General features: G+C 42.7%; 1 protein-coding gene across 3 annotated transcripts; it reads right to left on the reverse strand.

Moving 5' to 3' along the window:
- Window positions 1-1,447: 1,447 nt before the first annotated feature.
- LOC134867100 (transmembrane protein 50B-like) lies at window positions 1,448-16,850 on the reverse strand. 3 transcript variants are annotated; one of them, XM_063887428.1, is made up of 7 exons: window positions 16,734-16,850; window positions 15,070-15,336; window positions 9,579-9,691; window positions 8,856-8,923; window positions 7,912-8,004; window positions 5,047-5,104; window positions 1,448-2,304 (listed from the first exon to the last, which is right to left on the reverse strand). In XM_063887428.1, the coding sequence occupies exons 2-7, from the start codon at window positions 15,166-15,168 to the stop codon at window positions 2,259-2,261; spliced, it is 477 nt and encodes a 158-aa protein (XP_063743498.1). In that variant the 5' UTR covers window positions 15,169-15,336; window positions 16,734-16,850; the 3' UTR covers window positions 1,448-2,258. The 3 variants fall into 3 exon arrangements, with proteins under 3 accessions (XP_063743498.1, XP_063743499.1, XP_063743500.1); XM_063887429.1 differs by having other exon boundaries at window positions 16,677-16,794; XM_063887430.1 differs by lacking the exon at window positions 15,070-15,336 and having other exon boundaries at window positions 16,734-16,795.
- Between the last annotated feature and the right edge of the window lie 7,682 nt (window positions 16,851-24,532).

The following is a 24,532-nucleotide window of genomic DNA, read 5'->3' on the forward strand; positions in this document are numbered from 1 at the left end:
GCTGTAGCAGCTGCACTTAGTGAAATATATGAATGAAATATGATGGACCAAACTGTTTTTCATGCCAGTATACGGTTTATAACAAAGTTTGGTTTAGATTTTGTCTTGTTATCTGGAATACTGGCTCTAGCTCTTTGTCTCTGGACTCTGAGGTGGGTGAAGGTTCATGCAGGTGAAGCTGATGAGCAGAGGAGGAGCTGTCAGCACAGTGCTGACATGCTCATTGTAAATATATGAATTACAGATGCATTAAGCTGAAAGCATATGCTAATACTGCTCCACATTCAGCTCACAGCAGAAGCCTGGATTCATTATTCATCTTCATACAGCAGCCACTGTACCAACTACTCTGTGAGTGCTATCATACACTCATAAAGCTATCTTTAAGATTATTTGTATACTTGGGAAGACTTTAGAGCTAATATAGAAAACCAGACCGATGAGTTCACATACAGGGAGATAATACATCAAACACAAATGCAAGGAATTCGTGAATTATTCTCAAAAATATTCCTGGAAATATATTGATTCAACAACTTCATGTGCCGCTTTCATTTCTGCAGCTCATACTAAACAGGAAAGCATTGCTCCAATTGTTTCAGAGGCCATCATTTAAATAAAATCTTTTAAAAACTCACAACTCTGAGTATTATTACACATCATTCTGCTATCCCAATCTTTGTAAATATGAAAGAGATGTATATAATCCAATTCTCATGATGCACGTTATTATGAGGGAGCTCAGGATGACATCACAAAATTGTTCATTTAAACCAAATACAATGTAATGACTCCTGACTGATATTAAGAATGTAAGATTAAAAGCCACAGAAGCGTCGCTCCTGAAGACTAAAGAAACATTCCAATAATAACGCAAGAAAACATGAAACTAACTGTTTGTCATTTCTTTATTAAAAGCTTCCCTGCTGCTCCCAATGATGTCATCTCATTGAGATCCGCTGCAGCAGTTTTTATAAGCACCTCATATGTTCATCTGGAAAAGCCAACTGGTAATATTCACATCACAGTAATACTTTTCTCATTTTTATTACATTTTCACGACCAGGGTGGAAGCGAATGACTGATCTGAGGCTCAGTGAGAGGCATGGAGGTGTGTGTGTTTCATAATGCTGCTCTACAGCTGCATGACACATGCACACTGTCCATGATGGTGAGCATATCTGGCAGACAGTAAAAGGCTAGTGTTTCAAAATGAAGCCACTTGAGTAGAGGAACAATGGAGGCCCAGTGCTGATCTATTATCTATAGATTTCCAGGTTATTAGATATAAGAGGGTTATTGTCTGTACTACTTAAGAGTAACTGTATTCGGCTGCTTTGAAGAGCATTCTCCAATAAAACCTTTCTTTATTTTTCACGTTTAAAGCTCTTGAGAAATCTGAGAGCTATTTATAGATGTAGGCAGAATGTGAATAAAACCAAACCTCCAGTTTTTAACATTTTATTTGAACTCCATGCAAGTCAGAGCGTTTGAGTCAAAGTGTGTTCTATTACATAACAAAGTGGTCTGATGCACATCTCTATGAGAACAAGTAGTGTCTTTTAAAACTGCTAATACTACATCAATCTGATAAACAGCTGCACAAGATCCGTTGTATTCTTGAAAGAAATCCGAATACTTACGCCTCACTTTACATGACATTATGTTGTAGAAACTACACAGACTATGCAAAAAGACACGTCCTCCTGAGGCAGAATAAATAATCATGAGTCCAACATAAAGCAGCTGATGACAAGGAAACCTTTACCTTTTAAAAACATAATAATCCAGTGCATGTATACCCTCACATACAGTATGATGCTCTCCAGTAGAGTCAGCAGAAAGGGCTTTGTGTTGACCCTTTTACCCAGAATGCATTTATATAAAGTAATTAGCTCACAATAACGCTACACTGTGTTCCCTTTCTGATTGACAGTGAGTGAACCTGCAATCATCAGCTGAAGGGATGAGAATCATCTGAGATACAAACACATTAAAATCACCTGAATCCTCAGTGCAAGTCGGAACAGCATCTCCCTCGTTTAGAATACAAACATTTTGAATCAAAAAGTAAGAATGGATTTCTTAAAAACAGCACAGACAGTTTCAACAGAACGAGAATTGTGCAAAGCCATCTAACTAATGACAGAAATATTATCATGACAGCAAAGACATGGAAAGAATCTAGAAACAATAGTGTCCGTGTGAGAGAGAGAGAAAGAGAGAGAGAGAAAGAGAGAGAGAGAGAGAGAGAGCCTCTAACCCCATAAATCTTCAGTCCGGCCGAACTTGTAGATGAGCGTGCTGCAGAGAGAGAGAGGAAACAGGACATGTTGTCAGAGATGTGTGCAGCTCAAACTACAGCTACATTTATCTTTCATCAGGGAAACCGATTCTTCCATCCTGTGAAAACTGAAATAGCCCCCCCAAACACTCTCTAACTGCTATCTGCTATGGTCTCATCGGCCTGATCACCGACGGCAACGAGACGGCGTACAGAGAGGAGGTCAGAACCCTGACATCTTGGTGCCAGGATAACAACCTCCATCTCAACGTCAACAAAACAAAGGAGCTGATTGTTGACTACAGGAAGAGGCAGAGAGAGGAACAAGCCCCCATCGCCATCAACGGGACTACGGGGGAGAGAGTCAGCAACTTCACTGAGTCAGCAGCATCACTGAGGACCTGACATGGACTCATCACAAAAACACCATCACCAAAACAGCTCCACAGTGGCTCTTCTTCCTCCGCAGGCTGTGAGGTTCAACATGGATTCCAGGATACTCTGCAACTTTATAGAGAGCATACTGACCCTCTACAGGTGCACCATAGAGAGCATCCTGACCCTCTACAGGTGCACCATAGAGAGCATCCTGACCTTCTACAAGTGCACCATAGAGAGCATCCTGACCTTCTACAAGTGCACCATAGAGAGCATCCTGACCCTCTACAGGTTCACCATAGAGAGCATCCTGACCCTCTATAGGTGCACCATAGAGAGCATCCTGACCCTCTATAGGTGCACCATAGAGAGCATCCTGACCTTCTACAAGTGCACCATAGAGAGCATCCTGACCCTCTACAGGTGCACCATAGAGAGCATCCTGACCCTCTATAGGTGCACCATAGAGAGCATCCTGACCTTCTACAGGTGTACCATATGCCTCTTTTCCACCAAACCGGATCCGGTTCAAGATCCGATCTTTTGCTTTTCTGGTGCTTTTGTCGTTCTAGCCTGTAGCTCCCCTTATGTTTCCACCGCGAGGCCGAGTGGAGCTCAAGAGGAGCTGCGTCATTGTGTCATCGTTTGCGTTTACGTGCCCTCTTATGACCAACACAACGTTTTATGTCGCTGATTTTCTCCCAAACTTTATGATTTTACTTCTGATGGCAACCTGTGTAGCCCATGTATTGATTCCATCCGATAGCTGCAGTAATACAAAACAACAGGAGAACGTCTGCCTGCTCTTCCCAAATATCAATAACAGAGAACGGATGGTGATTAAAGTAAGGTAAAATAAACAGCATCACTGAGCCTGGTTAGTGTTGCCTGACTTTATAAATTGTGTGTTTATAAGTGTGTGGTCGCGTTCTAGTCACTTTACTCAGCGATACTGCTTGTTACAACTTGTACTCGCTGTACTCGCCATGAACTGTTATTGCTCAGGTTAATCTCGCCCCCCTCCGACGTAAGCGTGACGTATTTGGTTCTTGGATCTTGCCGGGCAGCCGAGTGGGGCCAGCAAGATCTGTTTTTTCAGCGCTTAAAGCCGGCGCCGCTGTGGTGAAAACACGAAAAACCAGATCTTTATTGGTTCCAGCTCTGGCTCAAGCTCCGGCTCCAGCTCTGGCTCCAGCTCCAGTTCCAGCTTCGGCTCAAGCTCCGGCTCCAGCTCCGGCTCCAGCTCCGGCCCCAGCTCCTGTTCCAGCTCCGGCCCCAGCTCCGGCTCCAGCTATCGGTTGGTAGAAAAGCGGAAATAGAGAGCATCTTCCCTTCTACAGGTGCACCATAGAGAGCATCCTGACCCTCTACAGGTGCACCATAGAGAGCATCCTGACCTTCTACAGGTGCACCATAGAGAGCATCTTCCCTTCTACAGGTGCACCATAGAGAGCATCCTGACCCTCTACAGGTGCACCATAGAGCTGCACCTCCTTCAGCCATAAGGCTCTACAGAGTGGGGTGAAAACTGCTCAGCACATCACCAGGACGGAGCTGCCATCCATGGAGGACCTCTACTCCAAGCGGATCAGGAATTTACAATTGACATGTATATAGACTCTTTTTGCACTATTTTTCTTTTATTTGGATTTACTTGCACATCTTGCAAAATTATCTTGCAATATTTTATTTCTAATCTGTTACCTTCACTATATTTATTGGTTTTATTTGTTTTATGTCTTATATTCATGTTGCATTGTTGGAGGAGGACTTAAAGTTTTCATTGCCATATCTACACCGTAACTGCTGTGCATATGAAATGTTGATCTTCATTATGGACACACTCCAGTTTTCATGTCAAGCAGGACTGGGGGTTTCCACATTTAAGACAGACCAGCAGCTTTAGCCATGAGTTGTTAGTGTGACCTCTCTGCGACCTCTGTGCGATCTCTGCGTCCTACATGCTGTAAACGTTTGCTGTCACGAGTCTGAGGCCTGAACCTGATGCCCGCTGGGCTAGAACTACAGCTACACAATTAAATGAATATTAATCTCTATCGGGATTTTGCCTCCAACCACTTAATAGACATCTTGCCTTGGATGTTGACGTGTAATATGCGTGCTCCGCTCATAGAACACTGCCGCTGCATGTCAAATCAACAAAATGTAGTGTGAAGTATCGACTGCTGTCTGACTTCTGGCTTTTAGAGAGCAGAATTATAGGATGGATTTATATTCATAAAAACATTGTGTCCATAATTGGCGCACTTCATTTAGAATCTTAAAATCTAAATGAAACGTTATAGAACGTTAAACATTAAATAAATATAATAAACACTGTTGATGATTTAATATTCCACTAGTGTGTTTCATGTTATGCTCACCTAAAAAAGATGAAGGCATTCTGAAAGAACACAGCCAGCCCTGGCGCCACCTCCTTCTCTAAAGGTGAACAAAACAAGATCACAGTTAATAACACACCAGTACGTAATAATGTTGAAACAAATAGTGTCTCTGTGTCTGTAAACGGAGTCCTCCAGACAGAGGAGATGAAACTGAGCTGAGATCAGCTCCTGCTGACGTGGGAGAAGTAATTCACAAGAAAGCTCTTCTTCTCTGAACAGCAGAACCCTGCAGGAAGCCACCACGAGGCTTCAGCAGTCTACAGAACATTCTGTTGGTTTCCTCGCTGATTCAGGGGGAAGAGGACTATTTAGAGTGTATTCTGTAACTCTAGAAGAGCAGTTTGAGAGAAGGAATACACAGTCAGGGTTACAGCAGTGTGTAGGCTCTGCTCCCATGCACTGAAACTCAAAAAAAAAAAGTCATTAAATGACTTGATTGTAAGACATAAAATTTAACGGTTAACCAAAGCTAAACTAGTACTCTGGGGACAACTCATCCACACCAGATCCAGAGCCGCGGAGCCGCTGGGGCATGCGGCAGCGTGTCACTAAATGGCCCATTTGTGTAGTGTCATGCTATGAACTTTAACCCCAATGTAGCACAGGCTTTGTATAGCACAATTATTTTTTGTTATTGTTGACTAGCTAATTGTGCTGACATGGCGGTCACAACAACGGATATCCCCAAAGAAATCTGGGGACGAACACACAGAGCATGCTGGGTAAACCGAGGACTAGGGGGAGGAGAGTGGGGTCCAGATTTATGGAGAAAAGGATATGCATACTGTATCTACCCCTCGCATTATGGGCAACGTAATATCACTGGCTCATGGAATGGAAAAGCTAACGGTGCTAGCTTGGCGTCTGGAGAATAGTTTAATGTGTTTCACTGAAACATGGCCACACCAGGATCATATGTAGAAGTTGAGATGTGTGCCTTGTTACAGTAAAGCTGCAACTGGTGCATGAAACATGCTACAAAAATAAACTTGGCCAATTTTTCCATCGATGGCTTCTGTCTTGTTATAAACAACATGAGCCGAGTCTTTATTATGTCTTCACATGGAAACCTTATTTCCCCATGGGATAAAATAAGTATTCTGATGGATTTTCTATTGCACTTAAATATAAATGCATCTCCCAGCTGCTAGATTAATGTTATTGCTGGAAACAAATCACCAACAGAATAGCTCCAGCAATCAGCTCCAGCACCCCCGCCCAGTGACCATTATGGGGATCAATTTGGATATCTTTCAGCCAAAGCACCGGTGGACTGATCTTGAGCTCAATTCAACCCCTCAGTAATCCCATTGCATTGCACTGCCATATTTGCATTTTCAGAAACATTGAACATCTTCAGAAAAAGTTTCAGCGGTTCTTCTGGAGTTTCAATCACTCATCGCTGTATGACTGAAGATGCTGGGTCATAAAAACCAGGACAAAAAGCTGCAGGGCTCTCCACTACCTTTGCTTTGCCTTCTCACAAAACATTTATGCTTAATTAGAATTGAAATAAACAAACAGATGAGATCGGCTCCTTTTTAAATATTAATGTTCAACATCAGTCAGCAAATAGTTTGGGTTTAATGACAACATTTGCTAAATTGTCAGTTTAATGTTCATTTAAGGGCCAACAGCTAACTGTGCTAACAGCTATGTGTAATGGGAAACAGTGTTCTTGATTGGCAATTATACATTACGTTCTTTCTGCACCCTGGAAAATAAGTTTTGAAGGTCATGTTCTTTTTATTTGTCAGAATCAAATATTTTTTTTATTCTTCTAAAAGGTATTTGACTTTACAAATGTTCAAACGCATCGGTCGTCTACTGGAAAAAGTCCATGCCATGCACCTCCATTAATTTGATGTGACATTTCTGCCCAGTTACAGTTACTGGTCTTTCTGAAAATGTATCCATTACAATCAGGATTGGGTCCTGGTCCATTTCAGATTGGATTTAAGACCAATTCTCTGCATGATTTCATTCAGAATTGTCAGGAGAGACCGCGCTTCTATGCTCTCCTACATTCTATTTTCATTCCTTCAGGGTCGTGATAAATTATGCCATCAACTTCTCAATACTATCTCCATGTTTACTCATGTTGTTCCTTTCATATGTTCCCCATGCGTTTGTTCTGTTGTCCATCACTGATTCAAATGTCATGGCATTTAATGACACACAGAATCTGAAGGTCATCTGTCACTGACTGAGGTGTGAGGGTCTGCTGCTGAGCGCCGCCCTCTTTGTCTCATCTGCTCCATGTGTTGACATCAAGAGCGCTGTCTCTACTCAGCTTTCATTTTCATTCCCTTACATAGAGTAGAACATTATTCTGTACACTTATTTTGGAAATTCAATGCAATAAAAAATGTTTTCTACTATCATCATAAAAATGACTGATAATATTGAGTCAAATGCAACTTGCTACCTAACATCTTTTCATATTTTTATTTTTCTCTAGCAAAATGAGCAAATAAAAAAATAAACAGCACAGCATTGGCCTCAGTTAAATTGTTACTCGTATAAATATCGTATTAGTATTCGAAATCTGTCATCTGTGCATTCTTAAGATATTTATCTAACCTCTGTATACATCTGTCAGCGGCGGAGCTGCTTTGGTTTTGCTTTGAATTTATAATTAAGTACAAGTTACATATGTACAATAATCCATCACTGTCACAGTAGGCTGGGACTGACTAGTCTAGTTTTGGGTAAAAACTGAGTAAATAAGTAAATCATCACTTATAAGTATTAAAATCATTACTGTAGTAGCATTTGATGTCTGGTTTCAATGGCACCATCAAGAAAGATGAGACATTTGACCAGTACAGCACAGAGACTCACTTGGCACCACGTAGCCCCCAAACAGGATCCAGATGGAGGCGATGAGCGAGCCGAACATCATCATGAAGCCGATGAAGAGCCAGAGACGAGCTCCTGTGAGGACACACACACTCATCACTTGCAATTGGTCATGAGTCACATTCATTCCATGACAGCCAAACACACACACACACACACACACACACACACACACACACACACACACACACACACACACACACACACACACACACACACACACACACACACACACACACACACACACACAATGTGTATCTTTTGGATGCTTTTAATCCTTAGCTAAATAGTAGGGGTGTCAACGATAACAATTAATCTGGAAACCTTAAATGAACACAAATTAATCTCATTCACAACTTAACATCCTTAATATTATGGCAGTGAAAAGGCAAAGGAAGCGTAGGAACAAGCTGCAAATATTCCACTGACTGGAGAGCAGCAGACATCAGTTTGAACCATCACTACCTCGCCCTTACAGCATTGCCTGACCCTTGACTAATGTTTTGCGATCGCAATTTGAAAAAAATTGCATTTTGTTAAACCATGCTCAAGTTCCACAGGAGTGTGAGACAGTGGACCGAGTCCCCGCTGTAGGAGCAGACAGAGCTGCAGTGTGACAGCAGCAGAGACTCTGTGTAGCACTTTATACAGAGGGCAATCACAGCAGCTCTCTGTGACAGTGGCTTTGTCCATGCTTTAGATAAGTGTCCGATTATTGCCAATAATTCAGTAATCCTGTCAATTCAGTAAAAAACCCTCTGATTTCTCTCACCAGTTTGTGAGTCATGATTAATCACAGATTATTATTGGGGTTAAAGCAAATCAATTTTCAAGCACAGCTGAATAACAAAGTTATCATGCTTATGACACACACACACACACACACACACACACACACACACACACACATTTTTAGAGAGACGCACCTGTCCGGCCCAGGCAGCCCTCTACATACGTGTCTCCTCTCACTTGGCCGTTAGAAACTGCATTTATCCTGAAAATGAAGACAGCCAACAGTTTTACAAAAGAGGGATCAGTAGCTTCACAGCTCAACGTATTAGTTTAACATTTTGAAAATGCTAGACTAAATTTCAATGAATAGAATAATAATGATGCTATAAGTCAGGAACCTGGTGTTGGCCCAGGGTTCCTGAGATGTTTATCTACCATAGCTAAATAAAAATGTATTGAATTAAATAATTATTTATATTTTCATGTTTACAGTTCAAAGAATGATTACAAACCTGTGAGGACAACAAATCCCCTAATTCAGCTCATGAAGTTATTGACATTTTATCAGATGTTGTCAGTACTCAAAGCTGCAAATAACTTCCATCCATAATGAGATAGCAATCAAATAACATGACCCAGACTAAGGGATGGACTACTGAACACATGGCCCCACAGCCAGGTGCTCGAGGGGTCAGAGCATCTGTCTGAAGTGACTGTTAGTAAGAGAGTTTAGTTTAAAAACTAAAATAAAACTGTACCAGAGAGACCCAAAGTGAACACAAGGAGACATAAATACATTTACTATAAAGACACATAAAAGCACAAAGACCTGGAAAAGCACCAAAAATGTTTGTCGCTGGTACTGCCTCCAGCCTGAGCCTTACAGACGGACGCAGCCTGGAGAGAGCAGCACTCACATGAAGAATGCTATGGTGGAGAAGACCCCGCATGTGTGGAACGCGTGCTCCATCTGCTCCTGGGATGGATACGTCACTGCTGCGTCAATCATGATCCACCAGCCTGTGAAGAACTGGGACCAGAGACATCATGAGATGCAGTTTCACTCAGACTGTAATGAGGGGGGGGGGCTGGTTCAAAACAATGAACAAAGAGAGCAAGAGGAACACAAATGGAACTCAAATCTCCTTCTGATCCCACCGACGTGAGACCAGGAAGAAACTGAGACAGCTCTACACAGAGGGTGGTCTGCTCTAGGGGTTCTCCTTCTCCTGTGTTGTTATATAGGTGTGTGTGTGCATGTACACTGTGTGCCAAATTATTAGGCAAGTTTAATTTTTGAGGATTATTTTATTATTGATCACCTACAGTGCTGTCGGTCAATCTAAAATGTTAATAAACTTCAAACCTGAATATTTAAGACATTTAAAGTGAGGTTTTGGCTTTCTTAGGAGAAAAACTCAAATGTTCTCACCTCAATTGTTTGTTTTCATCTGGTAAAGTGATAATAATAAACAAACAACTCAAAATGTACAGTAAACATTTCAGACATTTAAAAAAAAGGAAAAGAAATACAAGGCAGTATATCAATATAGCCACGCTTATTTTCATTGACAGTCCCAAGCCTTCAGTTCCTGGAGTCTATCATTTCCTGATCTGTTGACCATCAACCACAGCCTCCCAGACTCTGTTCAGGGAGGAGTCTCCCTTCACCTTAAATCTCCCAGTTAAGAAGGGCCCACACATTCTCAGTAGGGTTTAGCCCAGGTGAGGAAGGGGGCCATGTCATTATTCTTTCATCTTTAAGGTCTACTGGCTCCAACTCAGAGGAGTACTTCAGGCATGTGATGGTGCGTTGTCCTGCAGAAGATCCTGGTCTTCCTAAAGATGCAGACTTCTTCCTGTACCACTGAGGGAAGAGAAGGTCTTCTAAAAACTGGCAGTAGGTTCAGGAGTAGATTTTGAGTCCATCTTCAACCCGAAAAGGTCCAACTAGCTCCTCTTTAATAATACCTGCCCACACCAGAACCCCACCTCCACTTTACTGGAGTCTGAGTTGAAGTGGAGCTCTGGGCCCATTACTGATCCAGCCCCGGGCCCCTCCATCTGGTCCGTCAAGACTCACCCTCCTCTCATCAGTCCATGAAACCTTTGATAAATCTGTCTTCAGATATTTCTTGGCCCGGTCTGATGTTTCACCTCATGTGTCTTGTTCAGTGGTGGTCTGGTTTCAGCCGTCCTTACCTTGGCCCTGTCTCTGAGCTCTGAATACCTTGTCCTTCTGGACCCTGCAGGTAGGTCACAGTTCTGAAATATGACAGCACTGGAGGATAATGGCTTCCTGGTAGCTTCTCGTTTGATTCTTTGACTCAGATCTTTGACACTTTCCTTGCCACCCTGTTGACTATTTGCAACAAAACGTTTGAAGGTCCGGTGATCACGACCCACTACCTTAGCAATAGCAGAGTACTGCATCCCTCTGAAAGGCTTTTTTCAAATGTTTGACTTTTCAGAGTCCGTTAAATCTCTTTTTTGGCCCATTTAGCCTGAGGAAAATGAACTGCCTAATACTTACGCACACCTTGATATAGGGTGTTGATCTCCTTAGGCCAAACCCTCCCTCATTACACAGATACACATCACCTGATCTGTTCAAATCCAACACGCATTCAAGTTCATACAGCTTGGAGTAGGAAAATAAGCATTAAAATGATGTGGTCCAAATACTCACTTATAATAATAATAATTGTGCACACAGTGAAAACTGTCTGCAAAGGCTAAGTCAGGGGTGTCCAAACTACGGCCCGGGGGCCAAATGCGGCGCGTTGTCCATTTTGAATCGGCCCTCAGCTGGTTCTAAAAGTATAATGGAGTATGACCCACAGCTGAAACTTGTGCTTTTCTTATATTGTACTTCTTAATATATACATATATACATATGTCAACAGGTATTCATGTGTTAATAAGCCGACTTTTCTAATAAATTCAGTCAATTAAAACTTTTTCTAACAAATCTTAGTTGATGAAAAAAAAGCCCAATAACTTATCTACATAACAAGTACACCCTTCATTTTTATTCTTATTATAAGCAATCTGAGGCTTCTGTTGTAAAGAATGAGCTGCCAACCCTTTTTGTAACAAAATAAATGAAACCCTACTGAGAGCTGAGATGTAGGCTGTTTGTTTTCTAAAAGCATATTCAGGTTTCAAGCATAATTTACCTTAATTTGATTGATTTTGCTAACTTATAACTTAACCTACAGTGGGGCAAAAAAGAATTTAGTCAGCCACCAATTGTGCAAGTTCTCCCATTTAAAAAGATGAGAGAGGCCTGTAATTTTCATCATAGGTATGCCTCAACTATGCGAGACAGAATGGGGGAAACAATCCAGGAAATCACATTGTAGGATTTTTAATGAATTCATTGGTAAATTCCTCAGTAAAATAAGTATTTGGTCACCTACAAACAAGCAAGATTTCTGGCTCTCACAGACCTGTAACTTCTTCTTTAAGAGGCTCCTTTGTCCTCCACTCGTTACCTGTATTAATGGCACCTTTTTGAACTCGTTATCAGTATAAAAGACACCTGTCCACAACCTCAAACAGTCGTACTCCAAACTCCACTATTGCCAAGACCAAAGAGCTGTCAAAGGAGACCAGAGACAAAATTGTAGACCTGCACCAGGCTGGGAAAACTGAATCTGCAATAGGTAAGCAGCTTGGTGTGAAGAAATCAACTGTGGGAGCAATTATTAGAAAATGGAAGAAATACAAGACCACTGCTAATCTCCCTCGATCTGGGGCTCCACGCAAGATCTCACCCCGTGGGGTCAAAATGATCACAAGAACGGTGAGCAAAAATCCCAGAACCACACGGGGGGACCTAGTGAATGACCTGCAGAGAGCTGGGACCAAAGTAACAGAGGCTACCATCAGTAACACACTACGCCGCCAGGGACTTAAATCCTGCAGTTCCTGACGTGTCCCCCTGCTTAAGCCAGTACATGTCCAGGCCCGTCTGAAGTTTGCTAGAGGGCATTTGGATGATCCAGAAGAGGATTGGGAGAATGTCATATGGTCAGATGAAACCAAAATAGAACTTTTTGGTAAAAACTCAACTCGTCGTGTTTGGAGGAGAAAGAATGCAGAGTTGCATCCAAAGAACACCATACCTACTGTGAAGCATGGGGGTGGAAACATCATGCTTTGGGGCTGTTTCTCTGCAAAGGGACCAGGACGACTGATCCGTGTAAAGGAAAGAATGAATGGGGCCATGTATCGTGAGATTTTGAGTGAAAACCTCCTTCCATCAGCAAGGGCACTGAAGATGAAGCGTGGCTGGGTCTTTCAGCATGACAATGATCCCAAACACACCGCCAGGGCAACGAAGGAGTGGCTTCGTAAGAAGCATTTCAAGGTCCTGGAGTGGCCTAGCCAGTCTCCAGATCTCAACTCCATAGAAAATCTTTGGAGGGAGTTGAAAGTCTGTGTTGCCCAGCGACAGCCCCAAAACATCACTGCTTTAGAGGAGATCTGCATGGAGGAATGGGCCAAAATACCAGCAACAGTGTGTGAAAACCTTGTGAAGACTTACAGAAAACGTTAGACCTCTGTCATTGCCAACAAAGGGTATATAACAAAGTATTGAGATGAACTTTTGTTATTGACCAAATACTTATTTTCCACAATCATTTAAAAATAAATTCTTTAAAAATCCTACAATGTGATTTCCTGGATTTTTTTCCTCATTCTGTCTCTCATAGTTGAGGTATACCTATGATGAAAATTACAGGCCTCTCTCATCTTTTTAAATGGGAGAACTTGCACAATTGGTGGCTGACTAAATACTTTTTTGCCCCACTATATAAATCAAATTACCTCAGCTCTAGTGAGGGGCCCAGCCCTTTGTATATTTTTGTGTATGTGGCCCTCAGTGAAAAACGTTTGGACACCCGTGGGTTAAGTCAAAGTCCCTGTGTTCCCTCCAGAAGGAGTTTCTCTCAATACCGCCCCCCTTAACCTGAACATCAGCAGGAGAGGACTCTTTAAAGTCGAGACACTTCATACTGATATACACCTGGACATCAGCAGGAGAGGACTCTTTAAAGTAGATACACTACATACTGATATACACCTGAACATCAGCAGGAGAGGACTCTTTAAAGTAGAGACACTACATACTGATATACACCTGAACATCAGCAGGAGAGGACTCTTTAAAGTAGAGACACTACATACTGATATACACCTGAACATCAGCAGGAGAGGACTCTTTAGAGTAGAGACACTACATACTGATACACACCTGAACATCAGCAGGAGAGGACTCTTTAAAGTAGAGACGCTACATACTGATATACACCTGGACATCAGCAGGAGAGGACTCTTTAAAGTAGAGACACTACATACTGATATACACCTGGACATCAGCAGGAGAGGACTCTTTAAAGTAGAGACGCTACATACTGATATACACCTGAATATCAGCAGGAGAGGACTCTTTAAAGTAGGGACACTACATACTGATATACACCTGAACATCAGCAGGAGAGGACTCTTTAAAGTAGAGATGCTGCATACTGATATACACCTGAATATCAGCAGGAGAGGACTCTTTAAAGTAGAGATGCTGCATACTGATATACACCTGAATATCAGCAGGAGAGGACTCTTTAAAGTAGAGACACTTCATACTGATATACACCTGAACTTCAGCAGGAGAGGACTCTTTAAAGTAGAGACACTTCATACTGATATACACCTGAACTTCAGCAGGAGAGGACTCTTTAAAGTAGAGACGCTACATACTGATATACACCTGAATATCAGCAGGAGAGGACTCTTTAAAGTAGAGACACTACATACTGATATACACCTGAACATCAGCAGGAGAGGACTCTTTAAAGTAGAGACTCTACATACTGATATACACCTGAACATCAGCAGGAGAGGACTCTTTAAAGTAGAGACTCTACATACTGATATACACCTGAACATAAGCAGGACAGGACTCTTTAAAGTAGAGACGCTACATACTGATATACACCTGAACATCAGCAGGAGAGGACTCTTTAAAGTAGACACCCTACATACTGATATACACCTGAACTTCAGCAGGAGAGGACTCTTTAAAGTAGAGACGCTACATACTAATATACACCTGAATATCAGCAGGAGAGGACTCTTTAAAGTAGAGACACTTCATACTGATATACACCTGAACTTCAGCAGGAGAGGACTCTTTAAAGTAGAGACTCTACATACTGATATACACCTGAACATAAGCAGGAGAGGACTCTTTTAAAGTAGAGACGCTACATACTGATATACACCTGAACATCAGCAGGAGAGGACTCTTTAAAGTAGAGACGCTACATACTGATATACACCTGAACATCAGCAGTCACAATTGTCATAGCTTTGTCATTCTATCCCTCTAAAACCACTGACCAGAACTCCAGAGGCAACAGAAGCCACGGCGTTCCTCCTCTCCCCCCAGTCGATGCATTCGCACTCTGGCCAGCGGAGGTTATCCAGAAAGCCAGCCATCTTCAGCTGTGTCTTCCCGCTTCTTCTCGATTCTTGTTCTTCTTGTTGTTCTTCTTCTTCGTTCCTGCCCAGCTGAAGCAGTCCTCCTCACGGCTCTGTATGTGTGAACGGTGCCCCCCACCCCCGGCTGCTGTGCTTCTGGCTCAGATCAGGGACAGTCAAAGTTGCCTGTAGACGATGCGTACATTCATGTCTAATAAACATCTTCTTTACACAACCTCTGCTCGGGCACGTTCATGTTTCTGACACAGTTCTGACAACCTCTTAAGCTTTGAAAATATCATTCTGTTTTTGACAGTTCAATTGGTATTTGAGAACATTAACAATAAAACTTCTCTGACATTAAGTAGCTTTTGTCAGCTCCGCTCTGAACAAATGTGCAGACCCTCACAATCTGCCCTAAACACTGACCCAACCATCCCACTGAGGACTGCTTTCTCATTTAAAGCCATCAAGCATTGAAAAAGTTTCCAACACAGCTCTAGGTGTGCACAGACAAGTCAACAATATGGATGTGTACATTGATCTGGCTGTAGCGTGATAGAAACTAGGTCATTTTGTTCTTTGTTTTTCCATTTCTATGTATGAACCTGCCAAGGCAGTGCAGATGTAAATTACGTAACCTGGCATAAATTATATTTTTTCCTTCCAGGATAGTAATTTATTTTTATTGATGGTCCTTGTTTAATAAAGACGGATTGAAAGGGATAATGTTAAGTGGTAATTTGTTGGTGGCTTGCTTATGACTACATAGGGTTCGGACAGCATGACCTTTAACCTATTCCTAATTTAATTTCTTCATAAAGTTAAAGAAGTCATATTCAAATATATTTCCAAAATCTACTATATGTTAATTTTGACTACAGATCTAGCTAAATGTCTCAGTTCAGTGAGAAACACCATGCACTGGAGAACAACAAGTATGCTGGATAGAAGAATGAATGGTTGATCTGCATGTGGCTATAACATGTGAACTGCCATTTTACTGAGGGTGAGGTTATAACATGTGAGGGTGAAGTTATAACATGTGAACTGCCATTTTACTGAGGGTGAGGTTATAACATGTGAGGGTGAGGTTATAACATGTGAACTGCCATTTTACTGAGGGTGAGGTTATAACATGTGAACTGCCATTCTACTGAGGGTGAGGTTATAACATGTTATGGATGTAAGCTTTGATATCTTCCAGGCTTGGGAGTAGAGAACAAACAGCAGCTCCGGCTAACAGCTGACACTACGAAGCTAGTTGTGACCCAGCGTTAGCAGTTATCCTTTACCTCACATTAAACTACAACTCGTCTAGCAGTGATGTTTTTTTAGAAAAAATAATCCATAATCTGTTGGTTGGATTATATCCTTAGAGGCTTCACATGAATGTGTGCTGGGTTGTTATTTCAATGTGAGGGCTAACGGGAGCTAACGTCATGTTAGCGTTACTCCAGCTGAGGATGCAGATGTATTGCACACTGTATCAGAAATATGAGTTTCCATTTAATAAACACAGGCACCTTAGTTATAATCCACAGAGACATGCTGTGAGAGTAGGGTAACATGCAGGTGCCAACCTTCGTCCACAGCCCGAGAGTGCTTTCAGTTTCCATTGAGAGGAGCTAGCATGCTTCTTCTCTAGGGTTATTCGAGAAGCGCGAACGCACTTGAAAGATACATAGCGCCACCTCGTGTATCGGAAGGGGTAGTATTATGGCATTATCTCACTGATGAATAATGATGACTTTCACATGTTTAACATCCTATTTCCTAATCCTCCCTGTATAAGGTCTATCAAACATATCAACGCCATTCTTATTTCCCTGTCCTGGGCTTAGTATTAAACTCCACTTCTATACACATTGTTTTGTAATGTAAAGAGCATTATATTTATTTCTGTTCAGAGATCTTCTCTTAATGAAAAGTTGGTCTAGGCTAGTTAGTCTGTGGTATATATTGACATTCAATTCTGATTTGTACCAATTCCCACAAGCCTGTCGTCGAGATTTCTATATTGTCAAAAAACATATAATATCCTATGAATATACTAAAAAACCTCTCTCATTAGCCCTAGTGTAATCAAATCCATTCAAATCTCAGTGGAGACATGTTCCTTTCCACATCCTTTAACTTGAAACCCAATATGCTACTGATCATTTCTTTTGTCTCAGATGTAATGCAGCTGTAGTAACATATAATGGCACAGCTTTTATTAGAGTTGTTCTCATGGCAACTGAACATATTCCTAATGCTCTCTGAACCCGGTCTCATTTTACCAAACATTTCTTATAGTTATGGAAGTTCCATAAACTGAACTTTCATAACCAATGATCCTATTATCCATCCATCCATCTTCTCCCGCTTTTCCGTCAGGGTCGCGGAGGTAACAGCTCCAGCAGAGAGCCCCAAACTTTCCTTTCCCTGGCCACATCAACCAGCTCTAACTGGGGGATTCCAAGGCGCTCCCAGGCCAGCGAAGAGATATATTCCCTCCACCTGGTCCTAGGTCTACCCCTCGGTCTCTCGGTCCAGCTGGACGTGCCTGGAACACCTCCCTAGGGAGGCGCCCAGGTGGCATCCTCATTAAGTGCCCGAACCACCTCAACTGGCTCCTTTCAACGCAAAGGAGCAGCGGTTCTACTCCGAGTCCCTCCCGGATGACTGAACTTCTCACCTTATCCCTAAGGGAGATGCCAGCCACCCTGCAGAGAAATCCCATTTCGGCCGCTTGTATCCGCGATCTCGTTCTTTCGGTCATGACCCATCATTCATGACCATAGGTGAGGGTAGGAACGAAGATGGCCCGTTAGACAGAGAGCTTTGCCTTCTGGCTCAGCTCTCTTTTCGTCACAACGGTGCGTTAAAGCGACTGCAGTACCTCTCCCACTGCTCCGATTCTCCGGCCCATCTCACGCTCCATTGTTCCCTCACTCGAGAACAAGACCCCGAGATACTTGAACTCCTTCACTTGGGGTAAGGCTTAATTCCCTACCTGGAGTGGACAGTCCAGACAGTTTCCTGCTGAGAACCATGGCCTCAGATTTGGAGGTGCTGATCCTCATCCTACCCGCTTCACAGTCGGCCGCGAAGCGATCCAGTGAGTGCTGAAGGTCACAGACCGATGAAGCCATTAGGACCACATCATCTGCAAAAAGCAGTGGTGCAATCCTTAGCCCACCGAACTGCAGACCCACTCCCCCATGACTACGCCTCGAAATCCTGTCCATGAATATCACAAACAGGATTGGTGACAAAGCGCAGCCCTGGCAGAGGCCAACCCTCACCGGAAATCGGTCCGACATGCTGCCGAGGACCCGGACACAGCTCTCGCTTTGAGAGTACAGAGATTGGATGGCCCTGAGTAGAGACCCCCTCACCCCATACTCCCGCAGCACCTCCCACAGTATCATCCTGGGAACCCGGTCATACGCCTTCTCCAAATCCAAAAAGCACATGTAGACCAGATGAGCGTATTCCCAGAAATGATCCCCCTTCATACTCCAGCTCCGCCCTCTCGGATTCAGGAGTTCCTCAAAGTGTTCCTTCCACCGCCCTAACACACTATCAGTTGAGGTCAACAGCGTCCCATCCTTACTGTACACAGCTTGGATGGTTCCCTGCTTCCCCCTCCTGAGGTGTCGGACGGTTTTCCAGAACAACTTTGGTGCCGACCGAAAGTCCTTCTGCATGGCTTCTCCGAACTTCTCCCACACCCCTGCTTTGCCTCGGCCAAGGCTGGGGTTGCTGCCCTTCCGGCCCGTCGATACCTTGCAACTTCCTCAGGAGTACCCAGGGATAACACATCCCGGAAGGCCTCCTTGTAAATGACTGCGTATTTCACTGTAATTTGTTTAATTTGTATTTGTAAGTACTGCACACATTTGCACATGTTTTAGTTTATTACAACTATATGGTTTCCTATTTGGCATGTAAAACGCAGAAGAGATTTTATTTGGAAATTCCTTTAGCGGAAGAAAAAGACAACAGTATCCTGGCGGCAACAGCAGTGTTGGCTACACGTGAAGAGACGGTTCGCGCGTAGATGTATATTCTATCTTACTTATCCGATTAGGGTTTAATACTTAAAAACGTAAAACACCTACTGCGCGTGAACAAAGAACAAAATGACATCAAACTAAAGGCTGTCTGCCAGAGCTGTGCGTTACGGGAATGAACACTTTATTTTCTTCGTCTTAACATCAGTTAAAAATGCAGTTGCAAATGTCAGGACAACCGTGAAGAAGATACTATAAATCCATACTATAAGGATTTAGCGCCTCAGTTGGAGAGAGAACAAGGTACGAATGTGTAGTTTAATTTCATGGTTTGTTATTTTCTTTGACACTAGATTGACTGTTTGACGGCTGCTAGCGTAATTACTACATAACTTGATTCAAGGTTTTGAGGCTGTTTGTTTTGTATGTATTGTGCACTTTGATTCCTATATGTGTAAATGGGTTGTCATTTGTAAATGTATATTGCATTGATGTTTGTTGTGTGTTTCACTCAGCTCTTACGGTGTGGATGGATTTTAATAAATTCGTGAAACATCAGTCCAAGAGTACGACCATCGTCTTTCTGGGGATGCTACACTCCTTCTTCAGTCGGAAGACTTCCCTGACCACCGGTGTCCACCAGGAGGTTCGAGGGTTACCGCCCCTTGAGGCACCTAAAACCTTGAGACCACAGCTCCCCGCCGCAGCTTCGGCAATGGAGGCTTTGAACACCGCCCACTCTGGTTCAATGTCCCCAGCCTCCGCAGGGATGCCTGAAATGCTCCGCCGGAGTGTAAGTTGAAGGCCTCCTGGACTTGGGACTCCTCCAGACATTCCCAGTTCACCCGCACTACAAGTTTGCGCTTACCAGGTCTGTCCAGGGGCTTCCCCCACCACTCAACCCAACTCACCACCAGATGGTGATCAGTTGACAACTCCACCCCTCTCTTCACCCGAGTGTCCAAAACATGCGGCCTCAGGTCCGATGATACGATAACAAAATCGATCATGGACCTTCTGCCTAGGGTGCTCTGGTACCACGTACACTTATGAGCATCCTTATGTTCGAACATGGTGTTTGTTATGGCCAATCCATGACTAGCACAGAAGTCCAGTAACAAACCACCACTCGTTCAGATCAGGGGGGCCATTCCTCCCAATCACGCCCCTCCAAGTGTCTCCATCATTGCCCACGTGTGCGTTGTAGTCTCCCAGCAAGACTAAGGAGTCCCCTTCAGGAGCCCCATACAGGACTTCTTTCAGGGTCTCCAAGAAGGCTGAATACTCTGAACTGCTGTTTGGTGCATAAGCACACACAACAGTCAGAGTTTTCCCTCCCATGACCCGCAGGCGTAGGGAGGCTACCCAATCGTCGACTGGGGTAAACTATAACAAAGCGGCACTCAGCCGGGGGCTTGTGAGTATCCCCACACCTGCTCGGCGCCTCACACCTTGGGCAACTCCGGAGAAGAATAGAGTCCAACCCCTATCCAGAAGTAAGGTTCCAGAGCCAACGCTGTGCGTAGAGGTGAGCCCCACCAGATCCAACTGGTAACCTTCCACCTCGCGCACAAGCTCCGGCTCCTTCCCCCCCAGAGAGGTGACATTCCACATCCGCAAAGCCAGCTTCTGTCGCCTGAGTCTGGTCCGTCGAGACCCTCTGCTTTCACTGCCACCCTTCTGGCAGCGCACCCGACCGCATCGTTGTTTCCCGTAGGTGGTGGGCCCGCTGGACGGAGAAGCGGAGGTGTTGCCCACGTTGCTTTTTCGGGCCTATTATTGCGCAGGATATATATTTAGCCAAGTCCTAACCACATACATTCATCATAAATGTAAAGCATTCTTAGGTTTATTACTTCTTTCTTATGTGTCAAAAGCATGATAGTGAAAGGTATTTAAAACCCCAGTTGTATGCACAGTTATCAACAACCTGTAAATCTGGTTTCATTGAAAGGCTTTACATTTATTATTTCATTTTCTAAATTGCCAAATCATCTGCAAATAGTGTAGCACTTATATGTGTATTTGCATCAATGAGTTTATAATTTATCATCATATTGAAGAGGATGGGGCTTGTGGAAAATCCTTGAGGAATTCCATTTTCCAAATCTAATTTACAATATGTTTCTGACTCTTCTTGGACACTTTGTTGTGAAGAAAAATCTAAAATCCAGTCCTAAATTGTACCTCCAATACCAAGTTGACTCATTTTGTCTTAGAGCCCTACTTTCCACATCAATGGCATATCCATGTGGACTCGCAGTACAGTTTATACCCGCCATTACTTCTTTCATATTAACATTTTAACATCATCGCTCAACTTCTCCAAAGCATCTTCAGTATCTTCCTTAACAAACAACACTTTGACATGGGGTTAGCAATCCTTTATGCTCTAAAATGTGATCTAGTCTTTCAACATACATTTGTTTCCATGTATTTCCATAAAAGAGCCGTTAAAGCTACAGGTCAGTAGTTACTTGCATTAGTTTAACACTAACCGGGTTTGACAAAAGGAAACATCAATGCAGTGCACAGCAACTAGGGAGCATCCTTCAATCCAGAATTTGAAAATACATTTCAGAAAAATATTTCCAGTTTGATCTTAGGATCTCTCCTCTTATGGTTTCCCTCCAGATGATTCCACTTTGCACTCCTTCAATGTGATCTCCTCTCCTAAACTTGGGCAAAATTGCTCTATGTTAATTTCCCTAACCTTAGCTCTCTTTCTTTGATAATTAATAACATTTTCTTCATTTAAATACATTTTACTTTATACATACTTTACATAAATATGTACTTTATTTCCTTCTTTTATGGCCTCACTTCAGTCATCATATCACAAAGGTACAACTTTCCTTATGCCACTTAATTTCCATTTTTGAACCACGGCATGGTTCATAAACTGTCTCTATACGCTGATGACCTTCTTCTTATGATCTCGGACCCCTTATCCTCCCCCCCCCCCCCATACTGTCGATTTTAGATCAATTTGGCCGTGTATCAGGTTACAAACTAAACATTCAAAACAGCGAAGTATTTTTTGTAAATAAAATGGCAAAGGCACTTCCCCAATCCATATTCCCCTTTAAAAGGACTGTGAAGGGGTTCACATACCTCGGGGTGTTTGTTGCAAGCTCTTTTAAAGACCTGTTCCCTAAAAACTTTCAGCCACTACGAGATAAATCCAAAGCTGATGTGTCTATGTGGGCCTCCCTTCCCCTGTCTCTTGCGGGTCGTGGCAACCTTATAAAAGATGGTCATCCTGCCAAAGTGTCTTTACCTTTTCCAACACATCCCAGTGTGCATCAATAAATCTTTTTTCACTGATCTTGATAAGCAGTTGAATGCGTTCATCTGGAACAACAAGCCTCCAACTCCCTAAATCAGAAGGGGGCCTAGTGCTCCCCATCTTTCGCCACTATTTCTGGGCCTCTAACATTAACAAACTCCTCTATTGGACAAACTGTAAACTTTCAGGCCCCTGCCCACTTTGGGTACATATCGAGTTGTCAACTTCTGCTTCTTTGAACTCTATAATCTGCTCTCAGCTCCCTGTAGCGACCCATACAAATTTGAGTAGCTAGCACCATAAGCATTTGGCTCCAATTCAGGAAACAGCACGGGTTACATAGAGCTTCGGTTCATGCCCCAATTTCAAACAATCACCTATTCTCCCCATCGTGTACTGACCCGGCCTTCCGTGCTTGGTCGAACAGTGGTATCGCAACACTCGATGACCTTTACGAGGATGGAGTCTTTTCATCCTTTGAGTCCCTGTCAGTCAAATTCAACCTGCCCAACAGTCATCTCTTCCGTTTTCTCCAAGTCAGGCACTTCATCCAAAAGTAATTTCCCCATTTTCCTAACCGCCCCCCCGAATCACCAATTGATACATTTCTCACACTCGACCCTGATCAAAAGCGCTTGGTTTCAGTTCTCTATGGCCAGATTTGTTCCCTGAGTCCGGACCCTATGGTACCTCTAAAGGAGCTCTGGGAGCGTGATCTAGGTAGCAACATTTCCGATGGTCAATGGAGTGACGTTCTCAACCTAGTCCATACATCATCCATCTGTGCTAGACATGGCCTACTCCATTGCAAGGTGCTCCACAGAGCTCACTTTACCAACGCTAAACTAGCTTAAATATTCCCAGATCGGAGTGATGCCTCTAACAGATGCAAACAATCCCCAGCTTATCATCTCCACATGTTCTGGACTTGCCCGAAGCTGGAAAAATTTTGGTCTGACATATTTGGAACCATTGAACAGGCCGTTAACACAAAGATAGACCCTAATCCTATCACTGCATTGTTCAGCCTCCCTCCATCTGAGAATATGCCCACTACTATACGCAGTGTCATTGCCTTCACCACTCTACTAGCTAGACGCTCTATTCTCTTCAAATGGATACATGCTTCCCCACCAACACATAATCAGTGGATACGGGATGTCTTACAATGCCTTCAGATGGAGAAGTTAAGATTCTCATTAAAAGGATCTCTGAAATCCTTCCGTACTACCTGGGACCCACCATCTCCCTATCACTCCCGACACTGAGCTGCAAATAGCTCTCTGAAAGGAAAAGAATGAAATAAAAGTGACCATTCATATTACTGCTCTTCCACCATGACCCTTTGCCTTTTGCCCTAGACTACTCCACTATATTTCCTTTTCCCTCTTACCGAAACCTTTTTTTTTTTTCTCACCAGGACGACAATGTCTACTATTATTTTCTTCCCTTATACTGGATTCTTACAGACTGTTTTTGCTTAACTTGACTTTCTTCTTTTAATTTATATTTTTTTTACTTATGATTTCATCTGACTTATTCAGTTATTGTATTATTTGTGGCCTAACCATACCTGTGGGTGGGGGTTGGGTGAGTTAAAAAAATAAAACTGTAAACAAGGACTCTATGGACCCTGCAGTGATTATGGAGCATAACATGTTTTTATTTTATTTTCAATGGTCCTTTGAAATGACGCACTCCTTTTTTTTAAATCAGTTTTATTCCACATTGTCTTAATTTTCCAATTTGTATACTCCTGTACCTGTACTGTTTTGTATTGACTATTACTGTTCTTACTTCTTGTCATTGTCTGGATTATGACTTGTTTGCAATAAAAATATTGGTAAATTTTTTTTTTACAAACCACTAATCTAGCATCAGATGTTCAACTACCTGTCCATTTGTATAACTACTTCCCCACATATTGTGATGAGCATTGAAGTCTTCACACCTAATTTCTGTTTTATTAACCCCATCTCCTGATTCATGGGACCTATGTTGCTAATATAGTTTGATGTTACTTACTATTTCAATAATAATTATTTGGAAAGTGAATTTCCTTAATGAATATTGCCCATGTTCCGTTTTGTTA

This window comes from Eleginops maclovinus, chromosome 7 (assembly GCF_036324505.1).
Source record: "Eleginops maclovinus isolate JMC-PN-2008 ecotype Puerto Natales chromosome 7, JC_Emac_rtc_rv5, whole genome shotgun sequence".
Lineage (NCBI taxonomy): Eukaryota > Metazoa > Chordata > Actinopteri > Perciformes > Eleginopidae > Eleginops > Eleginops maclovinus.

What these genes read in the sequence shown, in the direction of transcription:
- LOC134867100 (XM_063887428.1), bottom strand. Translation starts at nt 15,168, where the DNA reads ATGGCTGGCTTTCTGGATAACCTCCGCTGGCCAGAGTGCGAATGCATC. An exon ending in CTGTTGCCTCTGGAGTTCTG is followed by an intron (nt 9,692 to 15,069) that starts GTCAGTGGTTTT and finishes CTCTGGTCCCAG; the next exon opens with TTCTTCACAGGCTGGTGGAT. An exon ending in AATGCCTTCATCTTTTTTAG is followed by an intron (nt 2,305 to 5,046) that starts GTGAGCATAACA and finishes CTCTCTCTGCAG; the next exon opens with CACGCTCATCTACAAGTTCG.